At 42.2% G+C, this 19,195-nt stretch overlaps 1 protein-coding gene across 10 annotated transcripts in view; it reads right to left on the bottom strand.

Annotated features, from left to right (window-relative positions):
* The window catches only part of LOC112228341 (CMP-N-acetylneuraminate-beta-galactosamide-alpha-2,3-sialyltransferase 4), a 48,352-nt gene that overhangs the window by 8,306 nt on the left and 20,851 nt on the right, over positions 1-19,195 (bottom strand). For 5 of the 10 annotated variants that reach the window (XM_042308972.1, XM_042308973.1, XM_042308975.1 and 2 more), the window contains 8 exons: positions 14,141-14,236; positions 13,775-13,849; positions 13,034-13,131; positions 12,550-12,613; positions 12,240-12,335; positions 11,926-12,115; positions 10,167-10,310; positions 7,772-7,924 (listed from right to left, as the gene is read on the bottom strand). In XM_042308972.1, coding sequence (XP_042164906.1) covers positions 7,772-7,924; positions 10,167-10,310; positions 11,926-12,115; positions 12,240-12,335; positions 12,550-12,613; positions 13,034-13,131; positions 13,775-13,849; positions 14,141-14,236 — 916 coding nt within the window. Of the gene's footprint in view, positions 1-6,368; positions 6,968-7,771; positions 7,925-10,166; positions 10,311-11,925; positions 12,116-12,239; positions 12,336-12,549; positions 12,614-13,033; positions 13,132-13,774; positions 13,850-14,140; positions 15,029-19,195 lie in introns of those variants that run through there. The other 5 variants (XM_042308976.1, XM_042308978.1, XM_024393569.2 and 2 more) reach the window with 4 other exon arrangements.

Raw genomic sequence — 19,195 nt, 5'->3', positions numbered from 1 at the left:
CTGCATTGTTGGTTAAGGACTTGTAAGTAAGCATTTCACTGTAAGGTCTACACCTGTTGTATTCGGTGCATGTGACATGTACAATTTGATTTGATTAGACAGAGATGATTGCTCAATCCCAGACAATGAGCATTTGTTTTGTAATTCAAATAGAACAGCTGAAGTGGAAGAAGCTCAAATTAGAATAGGGCAGGCACAAATAATCAAATACAGAATACAAATCTCTTATGATAGAATACTTACATTTGAAAGGTAATTTCCCTGACAAATGTTAAAACAAACAGAAAAAATTATTAGTAAATGGAAGAGGCATGAAAGCACAGCCACATGCAATTAGAATGATATAGCTCAACATGCAAAGCAAACAAAGACACCCACATTTAGAAGTGATACTTATGAGAGAAGGAGAGCATATTGCAACATCCTCTGTGCATTGAGACTGGTCCCTTAAACAATGTACTATACATTGGTACTAGGCCTGATCACCATTGTTTGATCCCTGGCAAGCTGTTCCCCAAAAACCATTGTTCCACTAAAACTGATAAATACAACATTGCAACTCTCTCTCTGTAAATCCTAATGTGTTTCTATAAACATGGGGTAATGCTTCCAGACAATTTCCTCCGGCTATTGACTGTGGTTTAATTTGAAATACCAGGTATCAACGTTGCGCTTTAATAATGATGCATCGTAAAGAACCATCACATAATAGAAGCCAAGTATGGTCTTGGTGTTGAATGAAGTTTGACCAAATATAATAAACGTGTTTTTGCTTGTATTTCTGTCTGTTTGTGTCTCCCCCTTGCTCTCTGTCAATATCGCTATTTCTGACAACCTATTCATCAGGTTTAGAATATTTCTATGCTTCTGTTGTCAGCTCCTGTAGACGATTTAATGGTACCTCACACCGGAATGAAGGATGCCATAGGACTGGAGTGCTACATATAGAGGTGAATAAGTGGGCTTCTAGTTCCGACTCCCTTGTCAGAACTAGAAGCACAAGCATTTCGCTACACTCGCATTAACATCTGCTAACCATGTGTAATGTGACAAATAAAATTTGATTTGATTTGATTTGTTGCTGGTATGATGAACATTTGAATGCATGCACTCACTGTCGCTCTGGATAAGAGCATCTACTACAATACTAAAATGTCAAATGTAAATGTTTTACATACATATTTCATATTACTGTATTGAATTATCAAAAAAAGAAAAAAGAACCCTGATTAGATCGTGAAAAAAAACATTTCTTTAAACAATAAAAGCTCATTTATCAATATTTCTGAAAACTCTTAATTTGCTTATCTCAGGAGAAATAGTTTTTGTTTGTTTTTGTTTCTGACTAATGTTCAAGAGCTGCAAAAAACTCTCAATCATACACTCTTACTGACACTTGTGGGTGCTTCACGTAATTTGCTGCTACCATGTCATGCTGCCATGACCTTTCTTCACATTTTGATATGTTACAGCCTTATTCTAAAATGGATTTGAAAAAAAATCCCTCATCAATCTAAACAAAATACCCCATAATGACAGATTTTTAGACATTTTTGCAAATGTATTACAAATAAAAAACAGAAATACCTTATTTGCATAAGTATTCAGACTTTGATATGAGACACGAAATTGAGCTCAGGTGCATCCTGTTTCCATTGAACATCCTTGAGATGTTTCTACAACTTTATTGGAGTCCACCTATGGTAAATTCAATTGATTGGACATGATTTAGAAAGGCACACACCTGTCTATATAAGGTCCTACAGTTGACAGTGCATGTCAGAGCAAAAATCAAGCCATGGGGTCGAAGGAATTGTCCGTAGAGCGCCGAGACAGGGTTGTGTCGAGGCACAGATCTGGGGAATATTACCCGAAAGAATCTGCAGCATTTAGGTTCCCCAACAACACAGTGGCCTACATCATTCTTAAATGGAAGAAGTTAGGAATCACCAATACTCTTTCTAGAGCTGGCCGCCCGGCCAAACTGAGCAATCAGGGCTTGGTGAGGGAGGTGACCAAGAAACCGATAGTCACTCTGACTGAGCTGGGAGAACCATCCAGAAGGACAACCATCTCTGCAGCACTCCACCAATCAGGCCTTTATGGTAAAGTGGCCAGACGGAAGCCACTCCTCAGAAAAAAGGCACATTACAGCGCAATTGGAGTTTGCCAAAATGCACCCAAAGCACTCTCAGACCATGAGAAACAAGATTCTCTGGTCTGATGAAACAAAGATTGAACTCTTTGGCCTGAATTCCAAGCGTCACATCTGTAGGAAACCTGGCACCATCCCTATGGTGAAGCATGGTGGTGGCTGCATCATGCTGTGGGGATGTTTTTCAGCGGCAGGGACTGGGAGACTAGTCAGGATCGACGGAAAGATGAACGGAGCAAAGTACTGAGAGATCCTTGATGAAAACCTGCTCCAGAGTGCTCAGGACCTCAGACTGGGGTGAATGTCCACCTTACAACATGCCAACGCACACAGCAAACAAGCCCTAAGCACACAGCAAAGACAACACAGGAATGGCTTTGGGACAAGTCTCTGAATGTCCTTCAGTGGCCCAGCCAGAGACCTGAAAATAGCTTTGCAGCGATGCTCCCCATCAAACCTGACAGAGCTTGAGAAGATCTGCAGAGAAGAATGGGAGAAACTCCTCAAATACAGTTGTGCCAGGCTTGTAGCATCATACCCAAAAAGACTTGAGGCTGTAATCGCTGCAGAAGTACTGAGTAAAGGGTCTGAATACTTATGTAAATGTGATATTCCGTATTTTTATTGATACATTTGAGACGTTTCTAAAAACCTGTTTTTGCTTTGTCATTATGGGGTATTGTGTATAGATTGAAGGGGGGACAAACAAATCCATTTTAGATTAATGTAAGAAAATGTGAAAAAATCACGGGGTCTGAATACATTCCGAATTAACTGTAAATAAGAATTTGTATTGCAACGTACACATTACAATATCAGAAGTATTACAATGTAAACTTACTGTCTGCATATTTCAAAACACGATTCTCATCACTCATCTTGAAAAAAATGTATATTTAAAAACTTGGAAGTCAATCAATCCGCCATCATTGACACAATGGAAAATGTTTAATTATTGAAACAGGATGGGCAACCGAGAAAAAAACAAATTGGTACAATTTAAGGCAAAGCGGCAAACAGTAATGCAGGCACTAAGGTTGGGGGTGTGAAATGCGGGTATGAGCAGATGAGATGCAGGCACTAAGGTTGGGAGTGTGAGCATGCGGGTATGAGCAGATGAGATGCGGGCATTGTTTGTGTTTGTCTTTAAGATGTTTTTCGTATGCTTTTGAAGTGCAAAAAAAAGGAATCTAGTGAATCTCACCAATCTTTTACAGGAATGATGTGTCAAGCTCGAAGCTCCTATTTGGACACTGAGGTGCTGTGGGGGTATCGCTTCACACCAGTCCTCTCACCGGATAAGGGCTTCTATGAGGTGAACTACAACAGCTTCCACAGCATCTATGAGACCAACACGCCCTGCTGTAGTGCCAAATATCTGGCAACCACCACAGCCAAAAAGGTCCACCTCGAATCAGGTCTGGTGGCACTACCAACTTCCAGTCTGTGTCATCAATGTGACAGCCACTTTTCAGCTATTGTGTAATTTCTCAAATTAATATCTTATATTGTCGCATAATTTCCCTACTCTATACTCTACCATGTGAATTAATGAATTAACGGCTCTATTCAATCTGTAGAGCTGAAAATCCGCTTTATAGTGATTGAGAATTAAAGGCAATGTTTCTGTGGTCCGGGAGACTGCATTCACGGTAAAAGCTGCATATACGTCGGCTCAATCAGAACTTAGTCTACCTTTACATTTTAACACGGATCTTCAGCGATAGGGATTGAATCCAGGCCTAAATAAATGTTCTTTAATTTCAAAATAGGACAAAGGTTTCCAGAGTGAAAAGCAATAAGATGCTATGTGCAAAGGTCACCTACAGGATAGGGAGGAATGTGTTGGAAATCTGTAGCAGTTTATGAGAACATGGCAAAAACCTTAATGTGTCCAGTTTTTTGTGGGTTAGGTAAATATTCCATCAACATCCCATCAAACATACACAGAACATGGTTGCCATGTTATCAGAATATAATATATTAATGTTCTAGTCATTTTAGTACTGGCCAATGATTATGAAGATGAATCTGATCCAACCATAAGTTCATACATTGTGCATCTGGCCTGAGAGGATGGAAGTTCAATATGTAGCTAGGTAGGCAAATGTTAATTAGCTGGCTAATTACTGTAAGACAACATGAAGAGAGGAGGATGGCATTGGCATTTCTCTACAAGTAGGGTGAGTCAACATGTTTTTTCAACTTACACACACACACAAAAATCAGTACCATAGACAACCACATGATATTTATCTTATGCTGATTGGACTAAATCGTTTTTGGAATCTTTTAGTTGGCACTGTATTAGACTAAGCAGAGGTGATTTGACGATGTTGAAGTTAAAATGGTCCTGGAATGGTGGAGGCAGTTCCTGTTTCTTTGCAACTTGCGTTAACTCTCCGGTGTTCTAAATCAATAGCTTTTTAGTAGTCCAAAAATGTTGGAAGCATTAACTTGATTAACCATGCTGTAGGTCATGTAACGGTTTGTTACATGCAATATGCTTTGTGGACTTCACCGGACAGATGTTGCTCTCTGGTTTTGTGATGAAAAAAAAATGTGGTTGAATTTATTCTGCCACTGTGTCTTCTTATTGTCTCGGCCTTAGGCCTATATATCACAGTGGCAAGGCAAATGAACTAACACTTTATAGAGACAACACCGCAATTACAACAACACACAAGTCGGAAGTTTACATACACTTAGGTTGGAGTCATTAAAACTCGTTTTTCACTCCACAATTTTCTTTTTCACAAACTATAGTTTTGGCAAGTCGGTTAGGAAATCTACTTTGTGCATGACACAAGTAATTTTTCCAACAATCGTTTACAGACAGATTATTTCACTTATAATAATTCATTGTATCACAATTCCAGTGGGTCAGAAGTTTAAAAACACTAAGTTGACTGTGCCTTTAAACAGCTTGGAAAATTACAGAAAATGATGTCATGGCTTTAGAAGCTTCTGATAGGCTAATTGACATCCATTGAATCAATTGGAGGTGTACCTGTGGATGTATTTCAAGGCCTACCTTCACACTCAGTGGCTCTTTGCTTGACATCATGGGAAAATCAAAAGAAATCAGCCAAGTGCTCAGAAAATAAATTGTAGACCTCCACAAGTCTGGTTCATCCTTGGGAGCAATTTCCAAACGCCTGAAGGTACCACATTCAACTGTAAAAACAATAGTATGCAAGTATGAACACCATGGGACCACGCAGCCGCCATACCTCACAGGAAGGAGACGCGTTCTGTCTCCTAGAGATTAATGTACTTTGGTGCGAAAAGTACAAATCAATCCCAGAACAACAGCCAAGGACCTTGTGAAGATGCTGGAGGAGACAGGTACAAAAGTATCTATATCCACAGTAAAACGAGTCCTATATCGACATAACCTGAAAGGCTGCTCAGCAAGGAAGAAGCCACTGCTCCAAAACCGCTATAAGAAAGCTAGTTTGCAACTGCACATGGGGACAAAGACTGTTCTTTTTGGAGAAATGTCCTCTGGTCTGATGAAACAAAAATAGAACTGTTTGGCCATAATGACCATCGTTATGTTTGAAGGAAAAAGGGGGAGGCTTGCAAGCAGAAGAACACCATCCCAACCGTGAAGCACAAGGGTGGCAGCATCATGTTAGGGGGGTGCTTTGCTGCAGGAGGGACTGGTGCACTTCACAAAATAGATAGCATCATGAGGAGAGAAAATGATGTGGATATATTGAAGCAACATCTCAAGAGATCAGTCAGGAAGTTAAAGCTTGGTCGCAAATGGATCTTCCAAATGGACAATGACCCCAAGCATACTTCCAAAGTTGTGGCAAAATGGCTTAAGGACAACAAAGTCAAGGTATTGGAGTGGCCATCACAAAGCCCTGACCTCAATCCTATAGAAAATTTGTGGGCAGAACTGAAAAGGCATGTGCGAGCAAGGAGGCCTACAAACCTGACTCAGTTACACCAGCTCTGTCAAGAGGAATGGGCCAAGACTCACCCAACTTATTGTGGGAAGATTGTGGAAGGCTACCCAAAACATTTGACCCAAGTTAAACAATTTAAAGGCAATGCTACCAAGTACTAATTGAGCGTATGTAAACTTCTGACGCACTTGGAATGTGATGAAAGAAATAAAAGCTGAAATAAATCAATCATTCTCTCTACTATTATTCTGACATTTCACATTCTTAAAATGAAGTGGTGATCCTAACTGACCTAAAGCAGGGAATTTTTACTCCGATTAAATCACAGGAATTGTGAAAAACTGAGTTTAAATGTATTTGGCTAAGGTGTATGTAAACTTCCGACTTCAACTGTAGATTGTAATATGGCTTTTTTCTCCTGCCTTGGCTCCCCCAGTGATTTTCCCCACCCACCGCTACTGTGTGAAGAGTGCTCCTGGGACAGTCCCAAGATCCCGGATACCCATGTTAATCCCTAAAACACACTGGATGTTTATCAGATTGTGATAAAGGTGTGTAGGAAAGGATAGTCCTTTTTCAGTGTCCCAACTATCTTCCTTTACTGTGGTCCTGTGTAGCTCAGTTGGTACATTAGTCTGGATCGTGTGTTTGATTCCCGCTGGGGCCACCCATATGGAAATGTATGCTAATTTTATACCACGGCTGTCAGCCAATCAGCATTCAGGGCTCGAACCACCCAGTTTATAATATATTATATGCAATTGTATCATTCACTTGTGCACTACTCTTAGTGTTGCATTGGTCAGGAGTGAGGGTGTAGGTATACAACAGCACCAGAGTCCTCTAGTCGCTTCAGAGCTTTCACCTCATGGGAGAGGTTGTGGTACGAATTCTGTCAGGAAGAGGAGAAATTTAAAAATCTATTGATTTTCAAATATGTTAACACACCATGCAAAGTGGTTTGAAATTGTTCATGACAACAGAACACCAAAGTCCCTCCTCTGTATCAATACATTTAATTTGATGTGTCTCCACATATCATATTCAATGTTATTCATACAGTGGGGCAAAAAAAGTATATAGTCAGCCACCAATTGTGCAAGTTCTCCCACTTAAAAAGATGAGAGAAGCCTGTAATTTTCATCATAGGTACACTCCAACTATGACAGACAAAATTAGAAGACAAAAAAACAGAAAATCACATTGTAGGATTTTTTATGAATACTTATTTTCCACCATAATTTGCAAATAAATTCATTAATAATCCTATAATGTGATTTTCTGGATTTTATTTTCTCATTTTGTCTGTCATAGTTGAAGTGAACCTATGATGAAAATTACAGGCCTCTCTCATCTTTTTTAAGTGGGAGAACTTGCACAATTGGTGGCTGACTAAATACTTTTTTGCCCCACTGTATGTGACTTTGCATAGTATTTTAGACAAGACAACTGATTGTTGATAGTCCAAGGGCTACATCCCAATTATCTTTCCTTCCTCCCAAAGTGTGCTCTCTTTCACTTGCTTTCACTGATTTGAAAGGAAATGACTGGTTTACAGAATGTGGTGGAAACTCCCTCTGGCCCATGCATCCACCAATCCAATGCTTTTAGATTTGTGGGAAGTAGTGAATGAGTGTACACTTCAGAAGAATGTAGATATTGTTGGGATGCACCCCATTTCAATTTCCTCCCTCACCTTCATAGACTTCATGGTGTCATAGCCATAGTAGTGAATGGGGTGCTTCAGGTCTTTAGACTCTGGGTAGCCAAATCCAGCGATGTGGATCACGTCACAGTAGTTAAGGGCCACGTAGATGGCCAGAATGCCAGTTGTAGGGTGCGCTGGGATCTGTGAGGACAGGCGTAAGAGACACATTAGAGATATTATATTTTATTTCACCAAGAGGTGGCAGCACTAGTGTGTAAAAATAACAATGAAAGACAATCGGTCTTGTCAATCACTACAACATCAGTTTTAATATAATAATAATAATATGATATACACCATTTAGAAACGCTTTTATCCAAAGTGATTTACAGTCATGGGTGCACACATTTTACATATGGGTGGCCCCAGGTATCGAATCACAATCCTGGCATTGCAAGCGCCATCGTCTACCAACTGAGCCATAATGCCTAAACAGGGAGAAAAAAAGGTCTGTTCTCGGTTAAAACTCTCACTACCGAGTTCCAAACTGCCTCTGGAAGCAACATCAGCACAATAACTGTTAGCCGGGAGCTTAATGAAATGGGTTTCCATGGCCGAGCAGCAGCACACAATCCTAAAATCACCATGTGCAATGCCAAGCGTCGGCTGTAGTGGTGTAAAGCTCGGCGCCATGGAACTCTGGAGCAGTGGAAACGCGTTCTCTGGGGTCATGAATCACACTTCACCATCTGGCAGTCCCACGGATGAATCGGGGTTTAGAGGATGCCAGGCCAGGAGAATGTAATATACCCAAATGCATAGTGCCAACTGTAAAGTTTGGTGGAGTAGGAATAATGGTCTGGGGCTGTCTTTCATTGTTCAAGCTAGGCCCCATAGTTCCAGTAAAGGGAAACCTTAAAACTACAGCCTACAATTACATTCTAGATGATTCTGTGCTTCCAACTTTGTGGCAACAGTTTGGGGAAGGACCTTTCCTGTTTCAGCATGACAATGTCCCCATGCACAAAGCGAGGTCTCTACATAAATGGTTTGTTGAGATTGGTGTGGAAGAACTTGACTGGCCTGAACAGAGCCCTGACCTCAATCCCATTGAACACCTTTACGATGGATTGGAACGCTGACTGCGAGCAAGGCCTAATCGCCTAACATCAGTGCCTGACCTCACCAATGCTCTTGTGGCTGAATGGAAGTAAGTCCCAGTAGCAATGTTCCAACAGCTAGTGGAAATCTTTCCAGAAGTGTGGAGGCTGTTATAGCAGCAATTGTGGGACCAACTCCATATTAATGCCTATGATTATAGAATGAGATGTTCGACAAGCAGGCGTCCACATACTTTTGGTCATGTGGTCATGTATGTAAACTGAGATATCACTAGAAAATGAATTAGGGTAATCTTCTCGTAAATGGAGAGGTGTTCTCAGAGAAGTAACTGTTATTTATTATTTTACATAAAGGTTTTTGAACAATACTTTTACCCATCTTAAGTTGAAAAAAAAAACAGGCACTTAAACAGATTCTAGATGTACTGTATCAAATGCTTTCTCAAGATCTGCTATAACGGTTATACATGGTTTACCTGCATTCTCATAGTTTTCCATTATTTGTAGTAGTTGTCTAATGTTGTCTCCAATATATCTTCCCTCTAAGAATCCCTTCTGATTGTGATGAATAACGTCCAGAAATACCTTTTTTAGTCTATGAGGAATACATTTGGCCAATATTTTTGCATCACAACACTAAAGGAACTCATTGTTACCATCTAACTCATTGGTTACAAAGGACAACTAGTAACCCTAAGGATCAAAGTTCAGGCACCAAGGTCTGTAGGTTCTAAAACATAGATAACTCTCCACCCTTTCAGTCATTTCCCTTACAAAACAAGGTTTGTTTTCTTAGTCACTCCTTCCAGAGAAAGAAACTCCTAGCTGTGACTAATGGGAGGAGCGCTATTCCCTCAAGTGATCTCATCAAGAGTGGCCATGTCACAGTCATTAAATAATTTTATCAAGTTTACAAGACACAGGCTAAGCTCTACTATTTTTTTTTAAATGTATTTTATATTGAACATTTAGAACAGTAGAAATTGGACAGGAAAGATTGGAGGAGATAGAGCCAAAGGGCAGTGGGCAAATGCAAACCCATGCCGAATCTGTCCCTGGTGCAGTGGGGTCAGTGGCGAAACCACTGGACCACACAGAAAATGCATCCTCCTGTCTTCCCTTCTTTGAGGTAGTCATTGATCAGTATGTGATTGTATAGGTGACAGCAAAGGTCCCATAACATACCTTTCACCAATCTGTGAAGCGGTACAAGAGCGCCAATTCTAGGTCCAAGAGGCTTCTAAACAGCTTCTACCCCCAAGCCGAGAATCCTGAACAGCTAATCAAATGGCTACCCAGACTATTTGTATTGCAGCTTTCACCTGGTTGGTCTTTGGAGGTGTGTTGAGAGGCAAGCGGAGCAGGCGGCTGGCAGTTTGCTGCAGGAAGTAGGGGTCCAGGATGCGGATGTGGCTTGTTTTACCCAACCAGATCTCAGGAGGGGGTTTCCAGAAGCCCTTTCTGATCTGAAGCCACAGATAGGGTGAATAGAGTGAGTCTAGTTAGAAAGAGTCCTGGGTGGTCCGTATGTATCAAGCGTCTCAGATTAAGTGTGCTGATCTAGGATCAGGTCCCCTTACAACAGGGGCAACTAGTATTTCTCTCTGTCTCTATTTCAATCTTTCTCTCTTTGTCTGTCTTTATTTATCTCCATCTATTCTTATTCATTATGAAGGCAAAACTGATCCTAGATCAGGACTCCTACTCTGAGACGCTTGATAAATACGGCTTCTGGTTGAAACAGCTTCACCAGTAGGTTTACGTTCCACACCAGCACACTACTTAGTAGGGCCAATATCCACACCAGCACACTACTTAGAATCAGACCTGGGTTCAAGTACTATTTGAAATCATTTCAAATACTTTCGCTCGGTTTGATTGAGCTAGCAAGGCGCAATGGAATTGTTGCAAAAGTGCAAACCCTACCCATCTAGGACTGCAGGCAGACTACACCAAACACTAGAAGTATTTGAAAAATGTCAAATTGTATTTGAACCCAGGTTTGCTTAGGATGCAATCCCAATACATTGCTTAATTTTACAGTGCCCTAAAAAAGTATTTGCCCCCTTTCTGATATACTCTATTTTTGATATTGACTGTTATCAGATCTTCAACCAAAACCTAATATTAGATAAAAGCAACCTGAGTTTACAAATAACAAAACAAATTACACTTATTTAATTTCTTTAATTAGCAAAGTTATGCAACACCCAATTCCCCCGTGTGAAAAAGTTATTGCCCCCTTACTCTTATTAACTGGTTGTGCCACCTTTAGCTGCAATGACTGTAACCAAATGCTTCCTGTAGTTGAATTGGATATTGCATAACTTTTAAATAAATAAAATAAGTATAATTTTTGGGGTTATTTGCAAACGCAGGTTCCCTTTATCTAATATTAGGTTTTGGTTTGAAGATCTAATAACATTCAGTATGAAAAATGTAGAAAATCAGAAAGAGGGCAAATACTTTTTCACAGCACTGTATGTGCTAAACTAGCGTGGAAATTACAACAGAGCCTAGATCTAAGTATTAACTCCTGCCCAGTCATTGGTTGATCACACGTGCCTTCTCGTCCCTCTTAGAATTAGACTACTGTGTAAATGAGGGTGGCATGACCCTACACCACAAGGCCGTTCCTTTCAACATTATATTATTAGACACTGCTCCAACACAACCTACTAACAGAGCCTCAGGGTAGGGAGATAGGGTGGGAAATACAATGTTCCAGCAGGTGAGGGTGATCATTTTTAAATGGACAGGGTGTTTTAATGTGGCATTGGGGAGAGAAGAGTGTGTGTATGGATGTATGTGTGTGTGTGTGTGTAAATGAAACAGAAAGAGGTAGACTAGACTAACTAGAAAGAGTAATCAGTTGTATAATCCCCTGTCCTCCATTCATGTTTTTTTAACCTCAAATATGATACTGTATGTCCTGTAATCAGTTTTAAAGTTACAAGGCACATGTCTGTAGAACCAAACAATAAAACCTTACTTCATCTCATCATATGTTGTCTTAAAGATAGATGGGGAGTAATGGGCATCCCTGTCTTTGTGTTGAAAATATCACATCCAGTATAGTACCCTCTTCTCATTGTACAGGATCTCTTTGAGCCAGCGCACGTCCTGCTGCTTGAAAGGCACGAGGACCATGAGGGTGTCAGGGTCATTGTGGATGCTGGGGTTGTAGGAAGCCGACTCAGGGTAGAAGAGGCGCATGGTAGTCTTGTTCCCCACGTCGGCCTCATACCCCCGAACTGGTGCATCGTTCAATCTGGGTATGACCAATAAGACATTGCATGAACCATAGTCACACAGCCTACATACTGCTGTTATAACCATGACATAATGTGAAATAAATGTGACATAGCAAGACATAAAGCACTCAGTCTCTTTACCTGATCACTATGTCATACTTGTTAATGGCGCTTCCTAACGAGGTGTTCTTGATCGCGAACCCATTTCCAACCACCATGCAGGTTTTGCAAGGCAAACTGTGGGCAGGAAGAGGACAAAACAGTCCAGCTCAACCAAGGTATCATGGTAGACCTTTTAAAAACATGAATTGTCCATCAGGAATGTGTCAACTGTCAGCTGAATAAAATATTAACATCAATAGATTCATAAACTAGATTGTAATCTTATGCAAACAATGACTAGTTTCTACAGTAGTGTCATTGTCAGGGATGAGATGTACTTTGACCTAACTGTTTTATCGTCTCAGGCATGTCATAGCTAGCCATGGCTGCCAATGCTTTCATGAGAAAAAGCTCTGGAAAACAGAAAATTAACATAAATTCACACAAAAAATGTAAACATGAGACACAGACATGGTTAATGCAGATAACACTAGTAACATTGATGCTTGCTATTACATGTCAGTAATAACACTGTCATAAGAATAACATAACATGCACTAGTCGAGTCCAAAAGCATAATTCAAATAAAAGCACACTGAAAAGCACCTTGAACAGAATATGCATTTTGTATGAAGTACCCAGAGAAGGCTGGTGAAGGGGACGGCGGCTCATAGAAATGGATTGAATGGAATGGTGTCAAACACGTGTTTGATGTGTTTGATACCGTTCCATGAATTCCGTGCCAGCCATTACAGTAAGCCTGCCATTCTATTTAAAATGCCACCAGCCACCACTGGAAATACCCTTTGAAGTGGAGGATGGTGACAACATACCACTGCCCTTAACACCATAAGGCAAGGCTAACGTGGACAAGTAGCGTCGCCAGAAGAAATCCTCCAGCTTCAAGAAAAGTTGAGCATTCCTGCTCACACTGGTAGGACAAAACACAGGTAGAAATACATACACCTGCTGATAAGAAATATTAAATCAATGTGGCATAGACTTACATAGACTCACTTAAAATAACTATGATTTTGGAAGGAAGTTAGATGTTATATACTTTCTTCGAAGCCTGATTTAGATACGAATTTGTTAAGAATTACACTTGTGTTGAGAAACAAACCCAAACTCATTGTATCATTGCAAAACCAAACTCGTTTGTTAACGGTCTAAAAAAATAAAAAACTTCTGTTACCATGGCAAAACATGACACACCTAACTGGTCACATTTCCAAGATACCACAAAGTTTAAAAAAAATATTTAAAAAAACAGAAGAGAAACATGCACATGTTTTGAATGGCCATTTGTGATATTGTTGTCACTACCAAAGTTGCAGATGTATTTTTTTTCCTTCTATGCAATATTTACATTAATTATTCAAATAGAGCCTATGACCCAAATATTTGGCAGTTGAGAAAGAAATGCTTCATCTTATCTGCAGCGGAGGGTGAGAGAGAGGAAGAAAGGGATGAAGAATGAATGAGAGTGAAAGAGGGAGAAAGAAAGAATAAAAACAAATCAACTCCCCCCTCCTCTCCTCCAAGTTTCTTATCAAGTCGACTTTATTACTCACTTGAAGTTGAGTCTCTCCCACTTCTGAGAGATATTCCAGCTGTCACAGAGGGCCTTACTGAAAGCCCTTTCACTACTGAAAGACACAGAACATGGAAACGAAACAGAAACACACAATTGAAATAGAGACTCGACTGAAACACACACAGTATGGGGTCTCTGGGATGGTTAAAGGTCTCAACTGGGAACCAACAGCTGGGGACATAATGTCGGTTTCCACTGTGGATATCTGTGGTAGAAATTAGCCACCTGTGGTAAACCGTGGGGTGTTGGGTTGAGTGTGCAGAGATCGACACAGAGACAGAGAGGCTTTAGTCCGCAAAAACAACTTTACTAAGACAAAAAATAAATATATCAAAGAAATAACTTTTGCTCAGGTTTTGCTGTCTTCCTTCTCTCTCTTAACTGGTGTCTGTCTCTCTCCCTTCTCTCCCGCGGTGTGCCATCGTGCTGGGCACCCGACCTGTGGATGACAGAGAAAGAGAATCGCTGTAAGGACAGGAACCAGCGGGTGACAGGGTCATTCGTGTCCTTATCTCGTGCCATCCACATGAGGGGGGCATGGTCAGTAATCAGGATGAACTTCCTCCCGAGGAGGTAATACTTGAGGGTGGCGAGGGCCCACTTCATGGCGAGGCAGTCCTTCTTGACAATTGAGTATTCCTTCTCCCTCGGGAGAAGCTTCCTGCTGACATACATGATGGGGTGCTCCTCGCCTTCCTGCTCTTGGGACAAAAAGGCCCCTACCCCGGTGTCAGACGCATCTGTCTGGACCAGGAGTTTTTTTGAGAAGTCCAGGGTGACTTGTACCGGGTGCGAACATAGCACATCCTTCAGGGCCTGGAACGCCGCCTCTGTGTCCTCCGCACATCGCACCGTCTGGGGTAGTTGTGCCTTGGATAAATCTGTGAGGGGAGAAGCTATTGCGGCAAAGTTAGGTACAAATCTACTAGCAAATTGTTTTTCTTGTGGTTTCAAATTTCCCCTCCCGATCTGATATCCCAGATACTCCACTTCGGCGTAGCCCAGCTTGCACTGTTGTGGCTGGGTCCACGTTACGCACAGCGCCTTGCGTGGGTGACATTTTTTCAGTAAATTCACATGGTAAAGCTGGGGGGGTTTCTCTGCACTGGTTGGCGGACCTTATAATTGACGTCGCCTACCTGCTCAATGATGTCGTAGGGTAATGCCACGTACAGTGGGGAGAACAAGTATTTGATACACTGCCGATTTTGCAGGTTTTCCTACTTACAATGCATGTAGAGGTCTGTAATTTTTTATCATAGGTACACTTCAACTGTGAGAATCTAAAACAAAAATCCAGAAAATCACATTGTATGATTTTTAAGTAATTAATTAGCATTTTATTGCATGACATAAGTATTTGATACATCAGACAAGCAGAACTTAATATTTGGTACAGAAATTACAGAGATCATACGTTTCCTGTAGTTCTGGACCAGGTTTGCACAAACTGCAGCAGGGATTTTCACCCACTCCTCCATACAGACCTTCTCCAAATCCTTCAGGTTTCGGGGCTTTCGCTGGGCAATACGGACTTTCAGCTCCCTCCAAAGATTTTCTAACGGGTTCAGGTCTGGAGACTGGCTAGGCCACTCCAGGACCTTGAGATGCTTCTTACGGAGCCACTCCTTAGTTGACCTGGCTGTGTGTTTCTGGTCGTTGTCGTGCTGGAAGAACCAGCCACGACCCATCTTCAATGCTCTTACTGAGGGAAGGAGGTTGTTGGCCAAGATCTCGCGATACATGGCCCCATCCATCCTCCCCTCACTACGGTGCAGTCGTCCTGTCTCCTTTGCAGAAAAACATCCGCAAAGAACGATGTTTCCACCTCCATGCTTCACGGTTGGGATGGTGTTCTTGGTGTTGTACTCATCCTTCTTCTTCCTCCAAACACAGCGAGTGGCGTTTAGACCAAAAAGCTCTATTTTTGTCTCATCAGACCATATGACCTTCTCCCATTCCTCCTCTGGATCATCCAGATGGTCATTGGCAAACTTCAGACGGGCCTGGACATGCGCTGGCTTGAGCAGGGGGATCTCGCTACAGGATTTTAATCCATGACGGCGTAGTGTGTTACTAATGGTTTTCTTTGAGACTGTGGACCCAGTTCTCTTCAGGTCATTGACCAGATCCTGCCGTGTAGTTCTGGGCTGATCCCTCACCTTCCTCATGATCATTGATGCCCCATGAGGTGAGATCTTGCATGCAGCCCCAGACTGAGGGTGATTGATCGTCATCTTGAACTTCTTCCATGTTCTAATAATTGCGCCAACAGTTGTTGCCTTCTCACCAAGCTGCTTGACTATTGTCCTGTAGCCCATCCCAGCCTTGTGCGGGTCTACAATTTTATCCCTGATGTCCTTACACAGCTCTCTGGTATTGGCCATTGTGGAGAGGTTGGAGTCTGTTTGATTGAGTGTGTGGACAGGTGTCTTTTATACAGGTAACGAATTCAAACAGGTGCAGTTAATACAGGTAATGAGTGGAGAAGAGGAGTGAATCTTAAAGAAAAACTAACAGGTCTGTGGGAGCCGGAATTCTTACTGGTTGGTAGGTGATCAAATACTTATGTCATGCAATAAAATGCTAATTAATTACTTAAAAATCAGACAATATGATTTTCCAGATTTTTGTTTTAGATTCCGTCTCTCACTGTTGAAGTGCACCTATGATAAAAATTACGGACCTCTACATGCTTTGTAAGTAAGAAAACCTGCAAAATTGGCAGTGTATCAAATACAGTGGGGCAAAAAAGTATTTAGTCAGCCACCAATTGTTCAAGTTCTCCCACTTAAAAAAGATGAGAGAGGCCTGTAATTGTCATCATAGGTACACTTCAACTATGACAGACAAAATGGAGAAAAAAAATCCAGAAAATCATATTGTAGGATTTTTTATGAATTTATTTGCAAATTATGGTGGAAAATAAGTATTTGGTTACCTACAAACAAGCAAGATTTCTGGCTCTCACAGACCTGTAACTTCTTCTTTAAGAGGCCCCTCTGTCCTCCACTCATTACCTGTATTAATGGCACCTGTTTGAACTTGTTATCAGTATAAAAGACACCTGTCCACAACCTCAAACAGTCACACTCCAAACTCCACTACGGCCAAGACCAAAGAGCTGTCAAAGGACACCAGAAACAAAATTGTAGACCTGCACCAGGCTGGGAAGACTGAATCTGCAATAGGTAAGCAGCTTGGTTTGAAGAAATCAACTGTGGGAGCAATTATTAGGAAATGGAAGACAAGACCACTGATAATCTCCCTCGATCTGGGGCTCCACGCAAGATCTCACCCCGTGGGGTCAAAATGATCACAAGAACGGTGAGCAAAAATCCCAGAACCACACGGGGGGACCTAGTGAATGACCTGCAGAGAGCTGGGACCAAAGTAACAAAGCCTACCATCAGTAACACACTACGCCGTCAGGGACTCAAATCCTGCAGTGCCAGATGTGTCCCACTGCTTAAGCCAGTACATGTCCATGCCCGTCGTTGGTAAAAACTCAACTTGTCGTGTTTGGAGGATGAAGAATGTTGAGTTGCATCCAAAGAACACCATACCTACTGTGAGGCATGGGGGTGGAAACATCATGCTTTGGGGCTGTTTTTCTGCAAAGGGACCAGGACGACTGATCCGTGTAAAGGAAAGAATGAATGGGGCCATGTATCGTGAGATTTTTAGTGAAAACCTCCTTCCATCAGCAAGGGCATTGAAGATGAAACGTGGCTGGGTCTTTCAGCGCGACAATGATCCCAAACACACCGCCCGGGCAATGAAGGAGTGGCTTCGTAAGAAGAATTTCAAGGTCCTGGAGTGGCCTAGCCAGTCTCCAGATCTCAACCCCATAGAAAATCTTTGGAGGGAGTTGAAAGTCCGTGTTGCCCAGCAACAGCCCCAAAACATCACTGCTCTAGAGGAGATCTGCATGGAGGAATGGGTCAAAATACCAGCAACAGGGTGTGAAAACCTTGTGAAGACTTACAGAAAACGTTTGACCTCTGTCATTGCCAACAAAGGGTATATAACAAAGTATTGAGATCAACTTTTGTTATTGACCAAATACTTATTTTCCACCATAATTTTCAAATAAATTAATTAAAAATCATACAATGTGATTTTCTCAATTATTTTTTCTCATTTTGTCTGTCATAGTTGAAGTGTACCTATGATCAAAATTACAGGCCTCTCACATCTTCTTAAGTGGGAGAACTTGCACAATTGGTGGCTGACTAAATACTTTTTTGCCCCACTGTAGCCAGGAATTTACTCTCCGTGGTAGGGATCAGCACCAAGACCTTCTCACCAGGTTGGAACTCTTGTGGTTGGGCCCCCCGGTTGTAGACACGCTCCTGGGCACGTTGCGCCTGGGCCATGTGCTCTCTCACCACTGGCCAAATCCCAGTCATCCTCTCCCTCATCTCCTCCACATGTTCTACTATGCTGCGAAGGGGGTCCGCTGCTCTTCCCAGACCTCCTTGACTATGTCCAGCAGCCCGCGGGGCCCACGGCCATACAGGAGCTCAAAGGGGGTGAACCCCGTAGATGCTTGGGGTACCTCGCGCACTGAAAACATCAGGTGGGGCAGCAGCTGGTCCCAGTTCCACCCATCTCTCTCGATGACCTTCTTCAGCATCTGTTTCAGGGTCTTATCGAAGCGTTCCACCAGCCAGTCTGTTTGTGGATGGTACACACTGGTCCTCACCTGTTTGATTCGTAACAGTTTGCAGACATCCTTCATCACACAAGACATGAACGTGGTGGCCTGGTCCGTCAGGATTTCCCGCGGGATACCCACCCGGCTAAATAAATGGAAGAGCTCCCGTGCAATATCTTTTGCTGCCGCCGTGCGTAGCAGGATTACCTCAGGATACCGGGTGGCGCAATCCATGATTGCCAGGATGTATTGGTGTCCCTTCGCGGTCTTGACCAACGGACCCACCAGATCTATTGCCACCCGCTCGAATGGCACTCCTATAATGGGCAAGGGAACCAAAGGGTTTCGATACTGCACCCTCGGAGCTGTGATCTGGCACTACGGGCAACAACGGCAGTAGTCCTCCACGGCGCACTTGACTCCGGGCCAGTGGAACTGGTTCCCGATCTGCTCCATGGTTTTCTCCATTCCCAGGTGTGCCCCAAACAGGTGGGTGTGGGCAAGCTGCAACACAGTCCTAACATACTGTCTGGGTATGAGTAACAAGTCTTTGGTCTCCTCATTATGCTTTACTACCTGATACAATAAATTATGCTTGATTGCGAAGTGGGGGTAGCACCAATCACTTACCCCAGGTAACAGTACGCCATCCACCACAATCACCTGGCCCCTAGCGTTCTGGGGATTTGAGTTTTCTAATTGGGCCATCCCGAACTGACCCGTGAGGATTCCCGTGTC

This window comes from Oncorhynchus tshawytscha, linkage group LG30 (genome assembly GCF_018296145.1).
Source record: "Oncorhynchus tshawytscha isolate Ot180627B linkage group LG30, Otsh_v2.0, whole genome shotgun sequence".
In the NCBI taxonomy this organism is placed as follows: Eukaryota; Metazoa; Chordata; class Actinopteri; order Salmoniformes; family Salmonidae; genus Oncorhynchus; species Oncorhynchus tshawytscha.
This window is presented reverse-complemented; position numbering and strand designations above follow the sequence as displayed.